This window comes from Pyrgilauda ruficollis, unplaced genomic scaffold (assembly GCF_017590135.1).
Source record: "Pyrgilauda ruficollis isolate IOZ18807 unplaced genomic scaffold, ASM1759013v1 scaffold268, whole genome shotgun sequence".
Taxonomy (NCBI): Eukaryota; Metazoa; Chordata; class Aves; order Passeriformes; family Passeridae; genus Pyrgilauda; species Pyrgilauda ruficollis.
The window spans coordinates 185,584-202,684 of NW_024524022.1; the positions used below are offsets into that span (position 1 = coordinate 185,584).

At 44.3% G+C, this 17,101-nt stretch overlaps 1 protein-coding gene across 2 annotated transcripts in view; it reads right to left on the bottom strand.

The window, feature by feature from the left end:
- The window catches only part of SIK2 (salt inducible kinase 2), a 40,681-nt gene extending 23,587 nt beyond the window's left edge, over positions 1-17,094 (bottom strand). The window contains exons 1-5 of one of the 2 annotated variants that reach the window (XM_041471406.1): positions 16,967-17,094; positions 16,753-16,824; positions 11,170-11,286; positions 10,221-10,284; positions 4,012-4,173 (exon numbers count right to left, since the gene is read on the bottom strand). In XM_041471406.1, the coding sequence (XP_041327340.1) occupies positions 4,012-4,173; positions 10,221-10,284; positions 11,170-11,286; positions 16,753-16,824; positions 16,967-17,044 (493 nt within the window). In that variant the 5' untranslated portion in view covers positions 17,045-17,094. The other variant, XM_041471405.1, reaches the window with a different exon arrangement.
- Between the last annotated feature and the right edge of the window lie 7 nt (positions 17,095-17,101).

A 17,101-nucleotide genomic window follows, 5' to 3' on the forward strand; every position in this document is an offset into this window, starting at 1 on the left:
ACTCACGAGCGAGAGGCTGGGAACTGCCACCAGAAGGAGCAGCCACAGCCAGAGGGAATTCCTCAGCAGCCCCAGTGCCTGGAGTGGTGCCTTGTACACCTGGACCACGATTTCCCCACTCTGTCTCAGCCCTGCACTCCTAAAGCTCCAGTTTCTTCCCTTTTCATGACCAGTGGAACACCAGAATCCTTCAGATGTGAATTTCAGCAGGGATGACAACACAAAGCTCTGCCAGACACCTCCTGACTGGCACTGGGCTTTTTCATGTCATATAGGAATTAAAACCAGCGCTCTGTATGTCAGCAACTGGCTCTTAGTTTCAAAAAAATCCAATTCTGTTCTCTTGTTGGACAAAATAATTCCCTGGGTGGGGGAGATCAGCATTATTTGTTAGGGTACACAACTTCTTGTGGTCACCCCTTTTGTCTCCATTATTCTCCCCACACAAATGGCTGGGAAACAATTTGTAAGCACTCCAGCATGGATAACATCCATGAAGACCCTTTCAAAGAAAAAAAAATAATCAGGATTTAGTCAGGATGCTGGATGCTTGCTCCATGGGGCTTCCTCAATTTTTAATTACTGCACTGCCAGTTGAGTTGCCCCACTTTTTGGAGTGGCCAGGATTCAGTTAAGCACAGAACAATCATCAGTCTCTCATTCTCCTCCTTCCACCTTGTTCCTCTTTGGTATTTCTGATCTGTCACAGCCATTCTGCATCCAAAGTGGTCATTTTTAACCCCAAAAATGTCTCATACCAGAGGAAACATCACTGATATTCGAGGGAAAAAATGTGCCAGCCCTCAAAAACCAAACCAAACCAAAACAAACATATGCCAGGGACAGAATTCTAAAAGGACTGAAATTGGGCTCATTACCAGAGGACTGAGATTATATAATGGAGTGATCTTGTTAACATTTCCCTGAATCTGCACTTTAAAAAAAAAACCAAAAAAACCAACAAAAACCCCCAAAGAAGTCCATCATTTGCAGCATTGTGTTCAGCTGAATAAACTCTGTGTTTGTGCAATCTGCAAATATTGGCTCTCCACAGTTGTGGTATTTGGTTTCTCAATCTCATTACCCCCTCCAGAATTATCCTGAATTTCGAAGGTATCATTTTTTTGAGCGCCCATCACGGCAGTGGAATCTGTTTTCCCGTTAAAAATGGAAACAGCCTGAGATTTCAGCCCCATCTGCAATCTGAGAAACGGCAGCTCCCTGCCAGAGCCACTGCAACTTCTGCTGAGCATCCAGAGCCTCTCACTTGTACCTCCAGAACCCTCCAAGAAGGAGCTCCAGAGCTATAATTAATCCTGAAATGAGGAGTGCAGAACTCAATCTGCCTGCCTTGCAGAGAGCCACAGGGAGCTTTTGTTGGAGGAGAAATGTGAGCCTGGCAGATAATGGGCACAGAGGTGCTGATAAAGGCGAGGCATGGCAGCAACAAACCTGACCCACTTCAGGGGCTGAGCAGCCTCTCCTGACGTCAATGCACATTTTTCCCTGTCCAGCAGCAGCTCCAGCCTCCTTCAAAATAACAGTCTCTGCCTACCTGGGCTGCTGCAAGCTGCAGGGAGGCAGAATTTCCTGCAGGCACCTCGGTCTGGGGCTGGAAGGACGCAAACAGGAGCTGGGTCCCCGTTCTGAGCTGGGTTTGGGTTTCACTGCTGGATTTCTGGCTGCACAGCAAAGGTGGTGCTCAGAGAGAGCACAGGGAGATGGAATGCCTCAGATGATGGCCTCAAAAAGCAGCAGATCCAAAGGACACATCACCAGTGCTTAACCTTGGGAAGAACCCACGCTGCTTAACCTTGGGGAGAACCAGGCAGGGTTGCCTTGCTAGTGCTAAGCAAATTCCATGTTAAACCTGGCAGGGAATTCCTCACCTTCCCCCTTCTCAATGGACATTTTGTCTCATTATTACCTTCAGTTTTGCTACTTACACTAAAATACAAGGGCTTTGCTCCCAACAACCTCATATCTTTTAGAAAATAAACCTATCAAAGCTCTCACCTCAAGTTCTTTACTCGTCCTCTGTTTGTTGTCCAGTTAGTGAGGGAGAAAACATCCTTTGAATTCTGCTTGTCCCTGTCCTCTTAGAGCAATATTAACACAAAACTGGATTTCAGTCCAGCCTCAGTTATCAAAGGTGGAATCTTATGAACCCACAGGTTTTGGAACACTTTTGAATGTTGGTTTATCCTCCTGGTGGCTGAAGTACAGAGGTGACTTTGTGCATGTTTCGGTGCTTGACTAAACACTGTTGTATTCCTGAGGAGCAAAAAGCTTCAATAAAAGTCCTGCAAGCAGCAGAACAAACCAAGAGGCCCACTGGAAGCTAAGAAGAGCTTTATCAAAATAATTCATCAGTTATTGTGCTGGTTTTTTTTAATTCCTACATGACCTGACACCAGAGGAAAGCCCCAGCTATCAGAGCTGGGATCCTGGCTGCCCTGTGTCCCTCCCCAGCCTGATAAATGAGCCATGAACAACTGGAAGAGGCTGTTCCCAGGGATCTGCACAGCACCAGATAACTCCAAAAACCCCAGATAATCCCTGTGCTTCTCCTCTGCCGTGAAAAACCCAAAAAATCATGACGTGAATCGTGAAAGACCCGGCACAAATCACGACGAAGTTTCCAGCAGCCTGAACTTTCCTCCAGCTCCTCCAGCAGCCAGGCTGGACACGGGGAGCTCTTACCAACCTGATAAAGCCTGACTGAGATCCACGGAGGAGCCACTTAATGGGCTCATTTGCATGCAGCCCACCTGTAATTAACTTTGTGCTCTGGAGAAGTGGAGCAGGAGAGCAGCTGGGGCAGGGCAGAGCTGGTGGAATCTCCTCATCCCATCTCCAGCCCTTTCACTGGAGCCCCTGGAGAGCTCCAGCACTGCAATTCCCAGAACAGCCCATGGCTCTCCTGAGATGCTCTGCAGGGAGCTTCTCCCAGGGGATTTGCATCCCTGCAGTGCTCAGGACATCCAGGGCAGGAAAAGCTCTGGATGCAGGAGCTGAGACCCCTGAGGAGCTCTGGAAAACTCTGTCAGGCTGAGCTGCACACGGCTGTGGAGAGGGATCAGAGGGCAAAAACGTGGCAGTGGAGGCAGGAAAAAAAGCACAGGTGAGCATCAGCACAGAAATTCCCTTTTTTCAGCTCAATTCCTCAGAGCAAGGGCAGCCCTCAGACTGTATTTAGGATTTATTCAGTATAAACTGGCCTGGTGAATCAATTATCTCTCAGCCATGATCCTCCAGGAGCTCCGATTGCCAGGAGCTGCTGGAGGTGGATTCAAGTATGAAATGAGAAATGAGCAAAGGAAAAGCACCCCACAAATGGCAGCACTGATGAACCCACCTGGGGAACGCTCCACAACCCTCCCACCATTCCAGAAACTTCACCATTTCCCAGCAGGGAAATGAAAAGGTAAAATAACCCAGGAATGAGCAGAAATGTTCCATCATTTCACCCTTCTCAGCCTGAGAAAGGGAAATTCCTTCTCCTTCCTTCACTCCTCTTCCCTTCCTCCTCTCCTATTATTGAAGGCTGAAGTTCAACAGTCCCCCAAATCAAGATATTCTCTATTTTACCCATTTCCAGCCTCTCTGGGCTAAAGTCAGCATGGAAGGATCCGTGGAATTGTAATGAAAATGATTTCTATTGCTAGCAACATCTGCTGTGTCTAAATTTATAATTAAAGTGAAATCATGCATGCAAAAAGGAGAAAAAAAAATCAATAAGCTTCCATTTTGAGTTTGTTTTTTTTTTTTTTTTAATGTTGAAAGAAGTTATTTGATTAACTCTGTTTTAACCTGAATATCTGGCAGCTTTAAAGACAAAAAAATGTCTGTAAGTCTAATTTTTTTTTTTTTCTGGAAGTTAATATTGGAATTTTAGATGGACTTTGACACCCACCATGGAAAAATATTCACGTGGAAAACCACGACGGAATCTCAAGCAGCACCAGAGGGGGTTTTAACAAAAAAATACACAAAAACAAAGTGGAATACCTGCAATTTTGATGTTCATGTTGTTGTCCAGCAGGAGGTTCTCAGCTTTGAGGTCCCTGTGCACGATTTTCCTGCCGTGGCAATATTCCACTGCCGACAGGATCTGCCAGAACTTGCGCCGCGCCTCGGGCTCGCTCAGGCGCCCGTGGCTGGCCAGGTAATCTGGGAAATAAAACACCTCAAATCAAACAAATCTGGTTTAAATCAGCCTGGGCAGCAGGAAACAACGCTGATATTTAATGGTTTTCCCCAAAAAAATTAGCGCAGGGAAAATAAAACTGTTTCCAAGCTCTTAATCTCGCGGCTGACACGCCGCGAGAAATGCAAAAAATCAGGAAAATTTTATTTTTCTTTTACAGCTGCCTGGTCAATATTTGCACAATATTTTCATAACAGAACTCTTGGTAATCTGGGAAATAAAACCAGTACAAATCAAACAAATCTGGTTTAAATCAGCCTGGGCAGCAGGAAACAACGCTGATATTTAATGGTTTTCCCCAAAAAAATTAGCACAGGGAAAATTAAATCGGTTTCCAGGCTCTTAATCTCCCAGCCAACCCTCAAAAAAAAAAAGGAAGTTTTTTTCTCTGGTCCTTCTTTTATAGCTGCCTAGTCAATATTTGCACAATATTTTCATAACTGGGAAATAAAAGCAGCAGAACTCCAATAAATCAGGTTTAAATCAGGCTGGACAGCAAGTAACAATCATGAAACTCAGTGATTTCTCCCCAATAATTAACACCAAGGAACTCAAAAATCAGCTTCCAGCTTGTTGTTCTCCCAGCCAACTCTGAAAAAATGGAAAAAATAAGGAATTTTTTCTCTGCTCCTTCTTGTATAGCTACCTGCTCAGTATTTTTGCAATATTTTTACAATATTCTCACAATAGAACTCATGGTAATCTGAAAAATAAAAGGAGCAGAAATCAAGTAAATCAGGTTTAAATGGATTTAGGCAACAAGCTTGAAACTCAATGATTCTTCCCAATAATCAGCACAAAGGAACTTCAAACCAGTCTTCAGTTTGTTGCTTTCCCACTCAACCCCTCAAAAAAATGGAAAAAAAAAGGAAATTTTTCTCTGCTCCTTCTTTTATGGCTACCTGGTCAATATTTTCACAACCTGGGAACTCAAATCATAATAAATCAGGTTTAAATGGACTGGGCAGCAAGCAACAACACTGAAATTTAATTTCTCCTAAACAATTAGCACAAGGCAACTCAAACCAGTTTCCAACTTGTTGTTCTCCCATTCAACCCTCTAAAAAAATGAAAAAAAAAAAGAGGAACCTCCTCTCTGCTCCTTCTTCTAAAGCTACCTGGTCAATATTTCTACACCACAATTCATGGGGAATACTTGGAATAATTTGCTTCACCATCCTGGTCAATATTTTCACACCACAATTCATGGGGAATACTTGGAATAATTTGCTTCACCATCCTGGTCAATATTTTCACACCACAATTCATGGGGAATACTTGGAATAATTTGCTTCACCATCCTGGCCAATATTTTCCCAATATTTTCACACCACAATTCATGGGGAATACTTGGAATAATTTGCTTCACCATCCTGGACACTTCAAGCTTTAACTCCTCTGAGTTTCACATCACACTTCCCCCTCTGAAGCCTCAGCAGTGGCTGTGTGGTGGATAAATGAATTTTTTTTTTTAATTTCTGGGAATAAAACCAGCACCCCAAAGGTGCCCACCCTGACCTCTCTCTCCTCTCCACTGCGTCACGGGCAGAGAGAACATTTTGTTTTCATATTTGACGACACAGTGCAAAGCAATGTCAGCCCTGAAACCAAAAACTCCATTTATCCTCGGGAACAAAACCAAGGGGAGCAGCAGCAGCTTCCAGGGCCAATTCCAGCCCTGCCCTGGAGGAGCAAAAATCAGAGAATCAGCAGCTGGGGTGGGCTCAGAGCAGCCCACAGAGAGGGCAGGCAACGGCCAAGGAGCAGCCAGTGCAGGGAGCTTTTATTGGGATTAATTAATTTAATCCTAAAGCACTCGAGTGACATCAGATCCAGCAGCAGCACCTTGCCCAGCACAGCTCCAAACCTGCCCTGCCCATGGGATTTCTCATTGTGTTTGTGGGGTTTTAATCCAAATAGCATTCAGGGGCTGTGTTAGCCTGTGTTTTATGGGATTTTTAATTCAAATATCATTCAGGGGCTTTGTTAGCCTGTGTTTTATGGGATTTTTAATTCAAATATGATTTAGGGGCTTTGTTAGCCTGTGTTTTATGGGATTTTTCATTAAAATATCATTTAGGGGGCTGTGTTAGCCTGTTATAGGGGATTTTTTTTAGGTGGGCCTGATAGTATTATAGGGGACTTTTAATTCAAATATAATTTAGGGGCTTTGTAAGCCTGTGTTTTATAGGATTTTTAATTCAAATATCATTTAGGGGCTTTGTTAGCCTGTGTTTTATAGGATTTTTAATTCAGATATTATTGAGGGTACTCTGTTAGCCTGTGTTTAAGGGGACTGTTAATTGAAGTATCATTTAGGGGCTTTGTAAGCCTGTGTTTTATGGGATTTTTAATTCAAATATCATTTAGGGGCTTTGTTAGCCTGTGTTTTATAGGATTTTTAATTCAGATATCATTCAGAAGTCTTTGTTAGCCTGTGTTTTATAGGATTTGAAATTCAGATATCATTCAGAAGTCTTTGTTAGCCTGTGTTTTATAGGATTTTTAATTCAGATATCATTGAGGGTACTCTGTTAGCCTGTGTTTAAAGGAACTGTTAGTTCAAATATCATTTAGGGAGCTTTGTTACCCTGAATTTTATAGGATTTTTAATTCAAACATCATTTAGGGGAGCTTTGTTAGCCTGTGTTTTATGGGATTTTTGCTTCAAATATCATTTAGGGGCTTTGTAACTTTGGCAATATTTTCATTTCAGCTTTTCTCTGTGGTCAGAGCTGGTCTGTGGGAGCTGCAGCTCTGCAAACTCAGCTCAGAGCTCGCACCCCACCTCGCACACACTCAGCTGGCTCCACTTGGCAAAGCACAAGAACAAACAAAAGCCTGGCAGTAAGGGGAGATCATAATATTTGCAAGCTAAATATCATTCAGTCACAGAGTGACTGACAAATCATATGATATCAAGGTGAAGTCAGACATCAAAGGCACCAACTCCATTAGCCCTGAGCTCCCTGAGCTGTTAATCCATCGTTTGTTGGTGCAGAAACAAGTTCATGAAGCCAGGCTGGCCTTTGCTGTCCTGGCCCTGCCCTGTCAGGACTCACTGAGAGACCCCAAATCTTTTAAATCTTTTCCCTTCGGTGTGCCCAGAGCAGCCCCTGGATTCTGGGCTCAGCCCTCTGCCCCTGCAGCACCGGGGGTTGTGCATTAACCAGGGAGCAAACAGGGCCTGGGGTGGGCACGGTGCCAGCCCCGGGCACAGGAGCCACCCCGGGAACGGCTGGGGACACCCCAGGATGGGCTGGGGACAGCAGGGTGGGCTGGGGACAGCTCAGGGAGCTGCTGGGGACACCCCAGGACCGGCTGGGGACAGCAGGGTGGGTTGGGGACAGCCAGGATGGGCTAGGGACACCCCAGGAACGGCTGGGGACACCCCAGGAACCGCTGGGGACACCCCAGGATGGGCTGGGAGAGCTCAGGGAATGGCTGGGGACAGCCAGGATGGGCTGAGGACACCCCAGGGAGCTGTTAGGGACAGCCAGGGTGGGCTGGGGACAGCCAGGAGCTGCTGGGGACACCCCAGGGAGCTGCTGGGGACACCCCAGGGAGCTTCTGGGGACAGCCAGGGTGGGTGGCACAGCTCAGCTGAGCCCTGGGCATCCTGAGAGGCTGGAAGAACAAAGGCACCTCTGCCAGGGAAGCTCCAAATCTTCTACATTCATCTCAGCCTGGTGTCACCCTCTGGTTACACCCTTCTGCAGCAGGGTTTGGGGTTTTAAAAAAAAATTTATTATATTTTAAAAACATATTAAATATATATATAGTTATTGTACAATAATAAAAAATTAAATAAAAAAATTAAATAAAAATTAAATTAAAAATTAAATAAAATGTAAAAATTTAATAACGTTTTATTAATAAAATTATTTTAGCATAATTAAATTATTTATATATTTATATATTTTATATTTATTTTATTATTATTTAATAATATATTTATATTTATGATAACCATATTTATTCATTGTATATGCATTATGATACATATAATGCATGTATTATATAATAAAATGTATATTATGTTATATTATACATATTGAATATATACAATATATATGTATTATATAATACACATGGAATATATCCAATGTATATATTCAAGTGTGTATATATTAAATGTATATACATACAAGTAATGTATATTATACATATAATGTGTATATATATATATTTAAAATTTTATATAATTTTTAAATTTTATTATAATAAAATATTAGCCAAAAGTGATTTTAGATTCACAGCCAAAGCAGCAGCATTTTTGTTCCAAGACAAAGCCCAGCAAAAGGACAAGAGGCAGTGGAAACCAACAGAAACAGAGGAAATCCAATTTAAAACTAAAAGGTTTTCAACTCTGCAGGTGCACAGAAATATGAAATCTCTAAGAACAGACCCAAAAGATTCTTATTCACACAGAGACCAGGAGTGCACTGAAAACTGAACATGGAAATATTCTCCTGCTTACCGAAAATCTCCCCATTTTTGGCGAATTCTGTCACGAGGTACAGCATGCTTTTGGTCTCCATCACCTGCGGATGCAGAAGCCACGTGAGGGCTCGTGGGAAAAGCAAAAAAAGCCAAAAAGCACCCAAAAGGATCCTTATTTTTATGGTTCTCTCCTAAAGCTGTGAAATTCTGCCTCACAACCTTCCGCTGTGTGCAAACGAAACAATCAAGAGTTTCACTGAGAGTGAAAAATCCTCCACTTCAAAAAGTCATTTCACATTTCAGGACAATTTGGGCACGGTGCCAGCCCCGGGCACAGGAGCCACCCCGGGAACGGCTGGGGACACCCCAGGATGGGCTGGGGACAGCAGGGTGGGCTGGGGACAGCCAGGGTGGGCTAGGGACACCCCAGGAACGGCTGGGGACAGCAGGGTGGGCTGGGAGAGCTCAGGGAGCCGCTGGGGACAGCCAGGATGGGCTGGGGACACCCCAGGGAGCTGTTGGGGACAGCCAGGGTGGGCTGGGGACAGCTCAGGGAGCTGCTGGGGACAGCCAGGGTGGGCTGGGGACAGCCAGGAGCTGCTGGGGACACCCCAGGAACGGCTGGGGACACCCCAGGGAGCTGCTGGGGACACCCCAGGGAGCTGCTGGGAACCGCCAGGGTGGGTGGCACAGCTCAGCTGAGCCCTGGGCATCCTGAGAGGCTGGAAGAACAAAGGCACCTCTGCCAGGGAAGCTCCAAATCTTCTACATTCATCTCAGCCTGGTGTCACCCTCTGGTTACACCCTTCTGCAGCAGGGTTTGGGGTTTTAAAAAAAAATTTATTATATTTTAAAAACATATTAAATATATATATAGTTATTGTACAATAATAAAAAATTAAATAAAAAAATTAAATAAAAATTAAATTAAAAATTAAATAAAATGTAAAAATTTAATAACGTTTTATTAATAAAATTATTTTAGCATAATTAAATTATTTATATATTTATATATTTTATATTTATTTTATTATTTAATAATATATTTATATTTATTATAACCATATTTATTAATTGTATATGCATTATGATACATATAATGCATGTATTATATAATAAAATGTATATTATATTATACATATTGAATATATACAATATATATGTATTATATAATACACAGGGAATATATCCAATGTATATATTCAAGTGTGTATATATTAAATGTATATACATACAAGTAATGTATATTATACATATAATGTGCATATATATATATATAAAATTTTATATAATTTTTAAATTTTATTATAATAAAATATTAGCCAAAAGTGATTTTAGATTCACAGCCAAAGCAGCAGCATTTTTGTTCCAAGACAAAGCCCAGCAAAAGGACAAGAGGCAGTGGAAACCAACAGAAACAGAGGAAATCCAATTTAAAACTAAAAGGTTTTCAACTCTGCAGGTGCACAGAAATATGAAATCTCTAAGAACAGACCCAAAAGATTCTTATTCACACAGAGACCAGGAGTGCACTGAAAACTGAACATGGAAATATTCTCCTGCTTACCGAAAATCTCCCCATTTTTGGCGAATTCTGTCACGAGGTACAGCATGCTTTTGGTCTCCATCACCTGCGGATGCAGAAGCCACGTGAGGGCTCGTGGGAAAAGCAAAAAAAGCCAAAAAGCACCCAAAAGGATCCTTATTTTTATGGTTCTCTCCTAAAGCTGTGAAATTCTGCCTCACAACCTTCCGCTGTGTGCAAACGAAACAATCAAGAGTTTCACTGAGAGTGAAAAATCCTCCACTTCAAAAAGTCATTTCACATTTCAGGACAATTTCAGCGTATTTTGGGTTTATTTCAACAACCTCAGAGAGACATTTCAGCATCAGCTGAACTCGTCTGCGGGCAGGAGCTTTGTGAATTTCATTTTGCATTTTATTTATGAACTGGCCTGAAAGTCCCAAGACACTGCTCACAAATAAAAGCAAACCAGGGAGACATTTGAAGGCTTTTTTAAAAATAAACTCATTTATCAAATGCATTTTTAAGCAGCCACTGAAGGAGTGAGCACCAGCCAAGCATCACCCTGATCTTCAGACTTCATTTATTCATTTATTTAATATTCCCAACCTCTCTTTTGCCACTTTTCTTCTGTTTTTGTCACTCATTCAGAAGGGAACTGAGGGGAGATATTATCAAGGCAGTTGCAAATTTAACTCCTTAAGCTCCACCTCTACCTGGCACACCAACATTTTAAAGACCACTTTTATTTTTTAAATACACCATTAAATGAAAGACCATTTATTTTTAAAATATTTTAAAGGCCAGTTTCTTTTGCATAAAATGAATTTAAAGCTGAACTTGTCTTAAGTGGGATCTTCATTTTTGTTTAGCAGAACTAAGAGAGGAAATAGGGGAAAAGAAGGGGGGGAAGAGGGGGAAAAAGGGGAAAAAAAGGGGGGAAAAAGGGGAAAAAGGGGAAAAAAAAGGCGAAAATTCCCTCTAAGCCTACCTGGTAGAGTTTTATGATGTGTGGGTGGTCGAGCATCTTCATGATCTGCACCTCCCTGTAGATCTTCTCCAGATTCACAGCATCCAGCTGAGATTTGTCGATGATTTTTATTGCCACCTGCAGACCAACAGCAAAAATGAGGTTTTAAAAACTCCCCCAGCGTGCTCCTCGTGAGTTCAGCCTCATTAGAGAGGGAAAAATGCAGCCCCAGGTAACTGGAGGCTTTCTGGGGAGTTCTGAAATACAAATCCCAGGCTGAAAAATACAGCAGGGCAGCACTGAAAGTGTCTGGGGTCCCTCCAAGGGGCTGCAGGACTCTCATGTGAGGAAAAGCAGATTTTCTATGGAGAAAAAACAGATTTCAGTGAGTAAAAGCAGGATTTCTATGAGAAAAAGCAGGTTTTCCATGAAAAAATAATCAGGTTTTCAATGGAATGGAAGGCACAGAACAGGTGAGGGAGGCTCCAGGTGCTCTTAAATCAGGTTTTCAGTGAGAAAAAGCAGATTTTCTATGAAAAAAACCAAATTTCAGTGAGTAAAAGCAGGATTTCTATGAGAAAAAGCAGGTTTTCCATGAAAAAATAATCAGGTTTTCAATGGAATGGAAGGCACAGAACAGGTGAGGGAGGCTCCAGGTGCTCTTAAATCAGCAATTTGCAGTGACCAAAATCTTCTTAATGGTGCCCATTTCTGGAGTCAAACTGATGAATCTGAGTCTCACAAAATGATATTTTAAGAGAAAAACTGTTGGCTCCACACGAACAATCCAAACCTAGGGGATCCATGCAGTTGCAGCTGTGACATGTTTAATTAATTGAGATGCTGTTGTAAAAGGGGATCTGCAGCTCATCCCTTCAGAGGAAAAACTCTGCAGATGAATTGATCAGTCAAACCTTGGAAACACATCTCAGTTAGTTCACAAAACACATCCTGGCCCTGCTGACCTTGCTTTCAGCCAATAAATGCAAAGGGAAGGTAACTCCAGATGCTGAGGGGAGCAAAAAGCTCCAACAGAAGATATTTAAAGCTGAAACCAAGAAGAAAAGTGCAAATACAGCCCCTGCACATGCAAAGGTAAAAATGCTAAAGAGTGCTGAATATAAAAGGTGTTTATTCACCCTGAATGTCACTTTATTAATGCTGAAACAGGAGCAAACAATGTAAGTCCCACTAATGCTTCCAATTATAACAGAATTTCACAAACTGCTGAACAGGGGAGAGCTGCTGCACAGGAGACAGGAATCCACAGGAGGTGAACCTCATTATCTGCTAACACTGATTATGGGCCCACCTGAGTTCACAATTAACTCTTTATTGACTTCAGCTCACTCTGATTTTCCTTCTTTAAAAATCCCTTTCCTTTGCCCAACTCCCAGGGAAATGTGCAACTTCAAGTGTGCCTGAAATTTGTCCATAAAATGGATATACCATGGGAGAGCAGCACTCAAATGCTGATTAAACACCTCAGCTCATTCTGCATCTTCACCTTGCCAGGACCAGGGGGGATTTTACAGAAGAACCACTTGAAAGCACTTAAAATCCAGCAAAGTCTTCCCAAGGATGTGAGGAGGAGCAGGGAATTCAGCAGCTCCTTTTTGAGCTCAGCTGTCTCTCGATGACAGGAAAAGGGATGTAATTCTTAGAGGTGGAGAGGCTCCTTCAAGCCACGGAGCAGTTTCCCATCTGAAAAGTGTGTTTTGTTCCTAAACATGCAGCCTGCCAACAATTACTGGCAACAGCTCGAAACAAACAACAGCAAAAAAAAAAAAAAATCCCCAAATTTCAATACATGATGTCAGCACATCCTTCACCTGGCAAGGAAAACCAAAAGGGAATCCCTGATCTCCCCCCCCCACCCACCAGATTTTGCTGCTGAAGGAGTTACATTCCAAGATATCTTTGCAGCTTTCATGGTTTCTCCTCATTTAAAAACCCCAGGAACTGCACTTATTTCCTTCCCTTTCCCACTGAAGGCCCAGGGAATGGGAGTTTGCTCAATCCTCCCCTGACATCTGGGAATTGCAACTGCCAAGCAGTGAGGATGAAATGCTTGTCAAGAAAAGATGAAAGTTCTTCTGCTTCTGCTCCTTGGCTACTCCAACTGTCAGTTTTCACTGTTTTTGTTTTATTCATTTAATTCTTGAAAGGAAAAACAAAGGCAAAAAGCAAACACCCGAACAAAACAAACCCCAAAACCACAGCACAACTTCCTGCTACAAATTCACATTCGAACAGAGCTTTGTCCCTGCAGGTTACAGAAATTCAGATTTGTTAACCCAGGACATTTTAAAAATAGATAAAATGCATTAAAATTAACTAGCACAACTTCCTGCAGGCTGGAAAAACTCCATATTTTGTTGTGTGGCACAGGGAGCTGCTGTCTCTGCTGGAGTTACTCACCCTGCAAACACCTGAGCACACCTGAACTGGCACCACAGATCAAATCAGGGGCTGCAGGCTTATTTTTCATACTTTTTTCCAGAGAAAAAGACAAATTCCCTGTAACAGCAGCCAGGTGAAATCACAGAGAGAGCCAGGTTTTATTTTCCCCTGGGGAGCAGCGAGCAGAGTTCCTCTGGATGAATCCTTAGGGGGGGTTAATGAAGGGTTTTAGGGGTGGGCTCCCAAATTCCCTGCTTTTTCCAAGCAGCATCTTCACTAATCCAAACCTTTTCCCTACTCCCTCCATTCCAAACCTTTTCCTTCTTCCATTCCCATCCCATTTCACTGGAAGCAAATCTCCATCCTCTCCAACTTCCCAATTATTCCCGTTCCCTGCTCTCCTCCTCCCCAGGAAAACCTCTGCTCATTTCCACGCCTCATTAGCAGGAGCTGCCCTGGGATCACAGGATTTCTGGGCAGCAGGATAAAGAAAGGAGCGTGGCAGGAAAAAGCCACGTGGCCTCCACTCAAATGGCACCAAACACCCAAAAAAGCCAAGCAAAGGTCAGGTCCAGCCACCCCTGGGTGGACTGGCAGAAAAAGGGTCAGCCAGCACCTCTATTCCTAATATATTTAATTAATTTATTTATTCCTGATATCTTTATCACTTAATATCTTTATTAATCCCCCCCTGGGTGGACTGGCAGTAAAAGGGTCAGCCAGCACCCCAATTCCTAACATCTTTAATTAATTTATTTATTACTGATACTTTTACCACTTAGTATCTTTCTTAATCCCCCCATTTTCTCAACTTTCACACTTCTGTATGGTTGTTTAGGACTTGCATTAATTCAAGTTGTGATTTCTGATTCTGTTTGCACACAGCCTGTGTTGTTCTCCTGCTTCATGGCTGTTTTCATTTCATTTCCACCTCTGCTTACGATTTATGGCAACAATTTTATCTTCTCATCTGTAGTCTTTCCATAGAAAGGATGGATTGTGCACAATCCATAACAAGGTAATAAGAGCCCATCTTTTTTAATTTGATGGTTATTGGCTAGGCAGAGTTGTGTTTAAAAAAAAAAAAGAAAAAAAGGTAATACTTTAAAGGTCAAAATCATGTAAAACATAATTTCAAAGTGTCAGTGCTAGAAAATCCCAGCAACAAACAGGTTCTGAATCTAAAGGGTTCAAATCAGGAGATTCAGGATGAACTTTGACAGGGAATCCTTTTGAAACAGGATTTTTGAGCAAATCTCAGCAGCATCACAGCATCCTCCTGCAGCACAGACCTGAGGGGGCACCAGCACAGCCCTCCCAGCACCTAAAAACTGAATATTCTTCCACTGGAAGTTAAGCAAGAGTTCAGAAGAAGCTTGAAATATGAAAACCCTTCGGGCTGGAGTCATTAACAAGCAGGATTTCCACTCTGTGTGCTCAGGGATCCAACAATCAGGTGAGCTGCTCCAAACTGGAAGTGCTTATTCCAGAGAGTATTTGGCTGGAATTAATTTCCTCTGACATCACCAGAAGTGATCTTAACAGGGTTCCCCTTCCTCAAAGATTGTGTAAATACTTCCAGCAACCAACTCAGCAACTCAGTTCCAGAAAAACGCTCTTGCATCTCTCACTGCAGAAGTCAGAGCTGACTCAAAAAATCAAAGACCTTGACAAAAAAAAAAATCCTCCAGCACAGGCAAATTTGCTGTAAAAATCCCACGGAAAATAAAAAGGCTGCAGACTGGTCAGAAAAGCTGGTTAAAAAAAAATTCAAGACTAAGAGAATTGAGCAGTTCCTTAGGACACAGATGAAAGAATCACCCAGGAATCGGGGAGCTTTCTAAGCTCTGTGTTTTCTGTAACCTTTGTTATTTCCAACAACGCTAAAGAAACGGGCTTTCCAAAACGACAACAAAAACGAAGATTAAAGTTTTCATCTCCATCACAAAGCCTGCCAAAGAAATGAGGGCTGAAGAGCAACGACAAGCGAGCATCTTCAAGAGGAGCGTTTGCAATTCTGGCACATGGCACCAAACTTGGGAAGGGAACGCTGGCACTGCTCGGCTCTTCAGCAGGAGCAAGAAGGGCTCAGAAAGAACCGAGTTGGTGATGAACTGGAGAAATGAGGCAAGAGGAGAAGCTCCTTTCAAGCCCTGCGATGCAGAGCTCATCAATCACAGCCCTGTCAGCACCAGGGCTCTGCTGTCCTCAGCTGAGCTCCGGATTTCAGGAATGTTCCCGTTCCTTAAGGGATGATTTTCCCCCACGAGCTCACGGTGATGAATACCTGCGCTTGGGACAGTGTTTTAATGTTTTAATGACTTTTGTCAAGTACAGAGCAGCGCAGGAACCTCTTCTTCAGTCAACAATGAAAGCGACCAGAAGGGAGCCTTACAAAAAGCTCACCTCTAGGTGTAGCAACTAAAACTACCTAAAACAACGCAGAAGAGGAAGCTGATCCTCCAGAGCCATTACTCTCATCAAATACCTCCTTCTTTTTTTTTTTTTTTTTCTTTTAAAGTGAACACGACTGCATTTTAACCCAGGCAGACTGACAATCATTCTTGTTGTAGGTAAAGCACCAGGTATTAACAATAATCACCCGGTAATACACGGGGGCGGTTAAACAAAGAGGCTAAAAATGGTTGGATTTGGAGAACTTGCAGGATGCGGTGCTGAAGAATTCAGCACACACACACACACACAAGTTCCTCTGCCGAAACAGATAAGCCAGCATTGCCCAGGTCAGGAAAGCCCAAAATACCCAGGGCACGACGGCAGGCACAGCACAAGCTTTGACCCTTCCCAGGGAGCAGAAAGTGCCGCTAAAGCAGCGCCGGAGCATCCTTGGGGTGCCATCCCGCCGCCGATGCCGCCACCCTGGGGTTGCCACCCCGCCAGCGACGCCACCATCCCGGGGGTGACATCCCGGGGGATGCCATCTTCGTGCTGGCATCCTGGGTAGGGCAGTGACACCCCACGGGTGACACCCCACGGGTGACATCCCCCCGCGGCCTTGGAGGCGTCCTGCCCTTCCCATGAGGATGCGAAGCGGGAGAACCCCCCCCGCGGCAGCGGGAGCCCGCGGTCCGTGTCCCCGCGGGAGGTGCCGGAAGGGACAAAAGCGGCTCGGAGCTCGCTCGGCGGCGCCGGCCCCGCGCAGCCCCCGCGGCCCCGCCGCGCCCCCCGCGCCGTGCCCACCTCGCTGCGGGTGATGCGGTGCCGCGCCAGCTTCACCACCGCGAAGTTGCCCTTGCCCAGCGTGCCCTCGATGTCGTAGAAGCCGACGCGGACGGGCCCGAGCCCGCGGGGCAGCAGCGCCGGGGGCCGCCGGGGCTCGGCCATCACCATGCTGGGCTCGGGGGGCGGCGGCGGCGGCTCCGGCTCCGGGCTCCGCGCGGCGCCCCCGGTCGATGTCGTAGAAGCCGACGCGGACGGGCCCGAGCCCGCGGGGCAGCAGCGCCGGGGGCCGCCGGGGCTCGGCCATCACCATGCTGGGCTCGGGGGGCGGCGGCGGCGGCTCCGGCTCCGGGCTCCGCGCGGCGCCCCC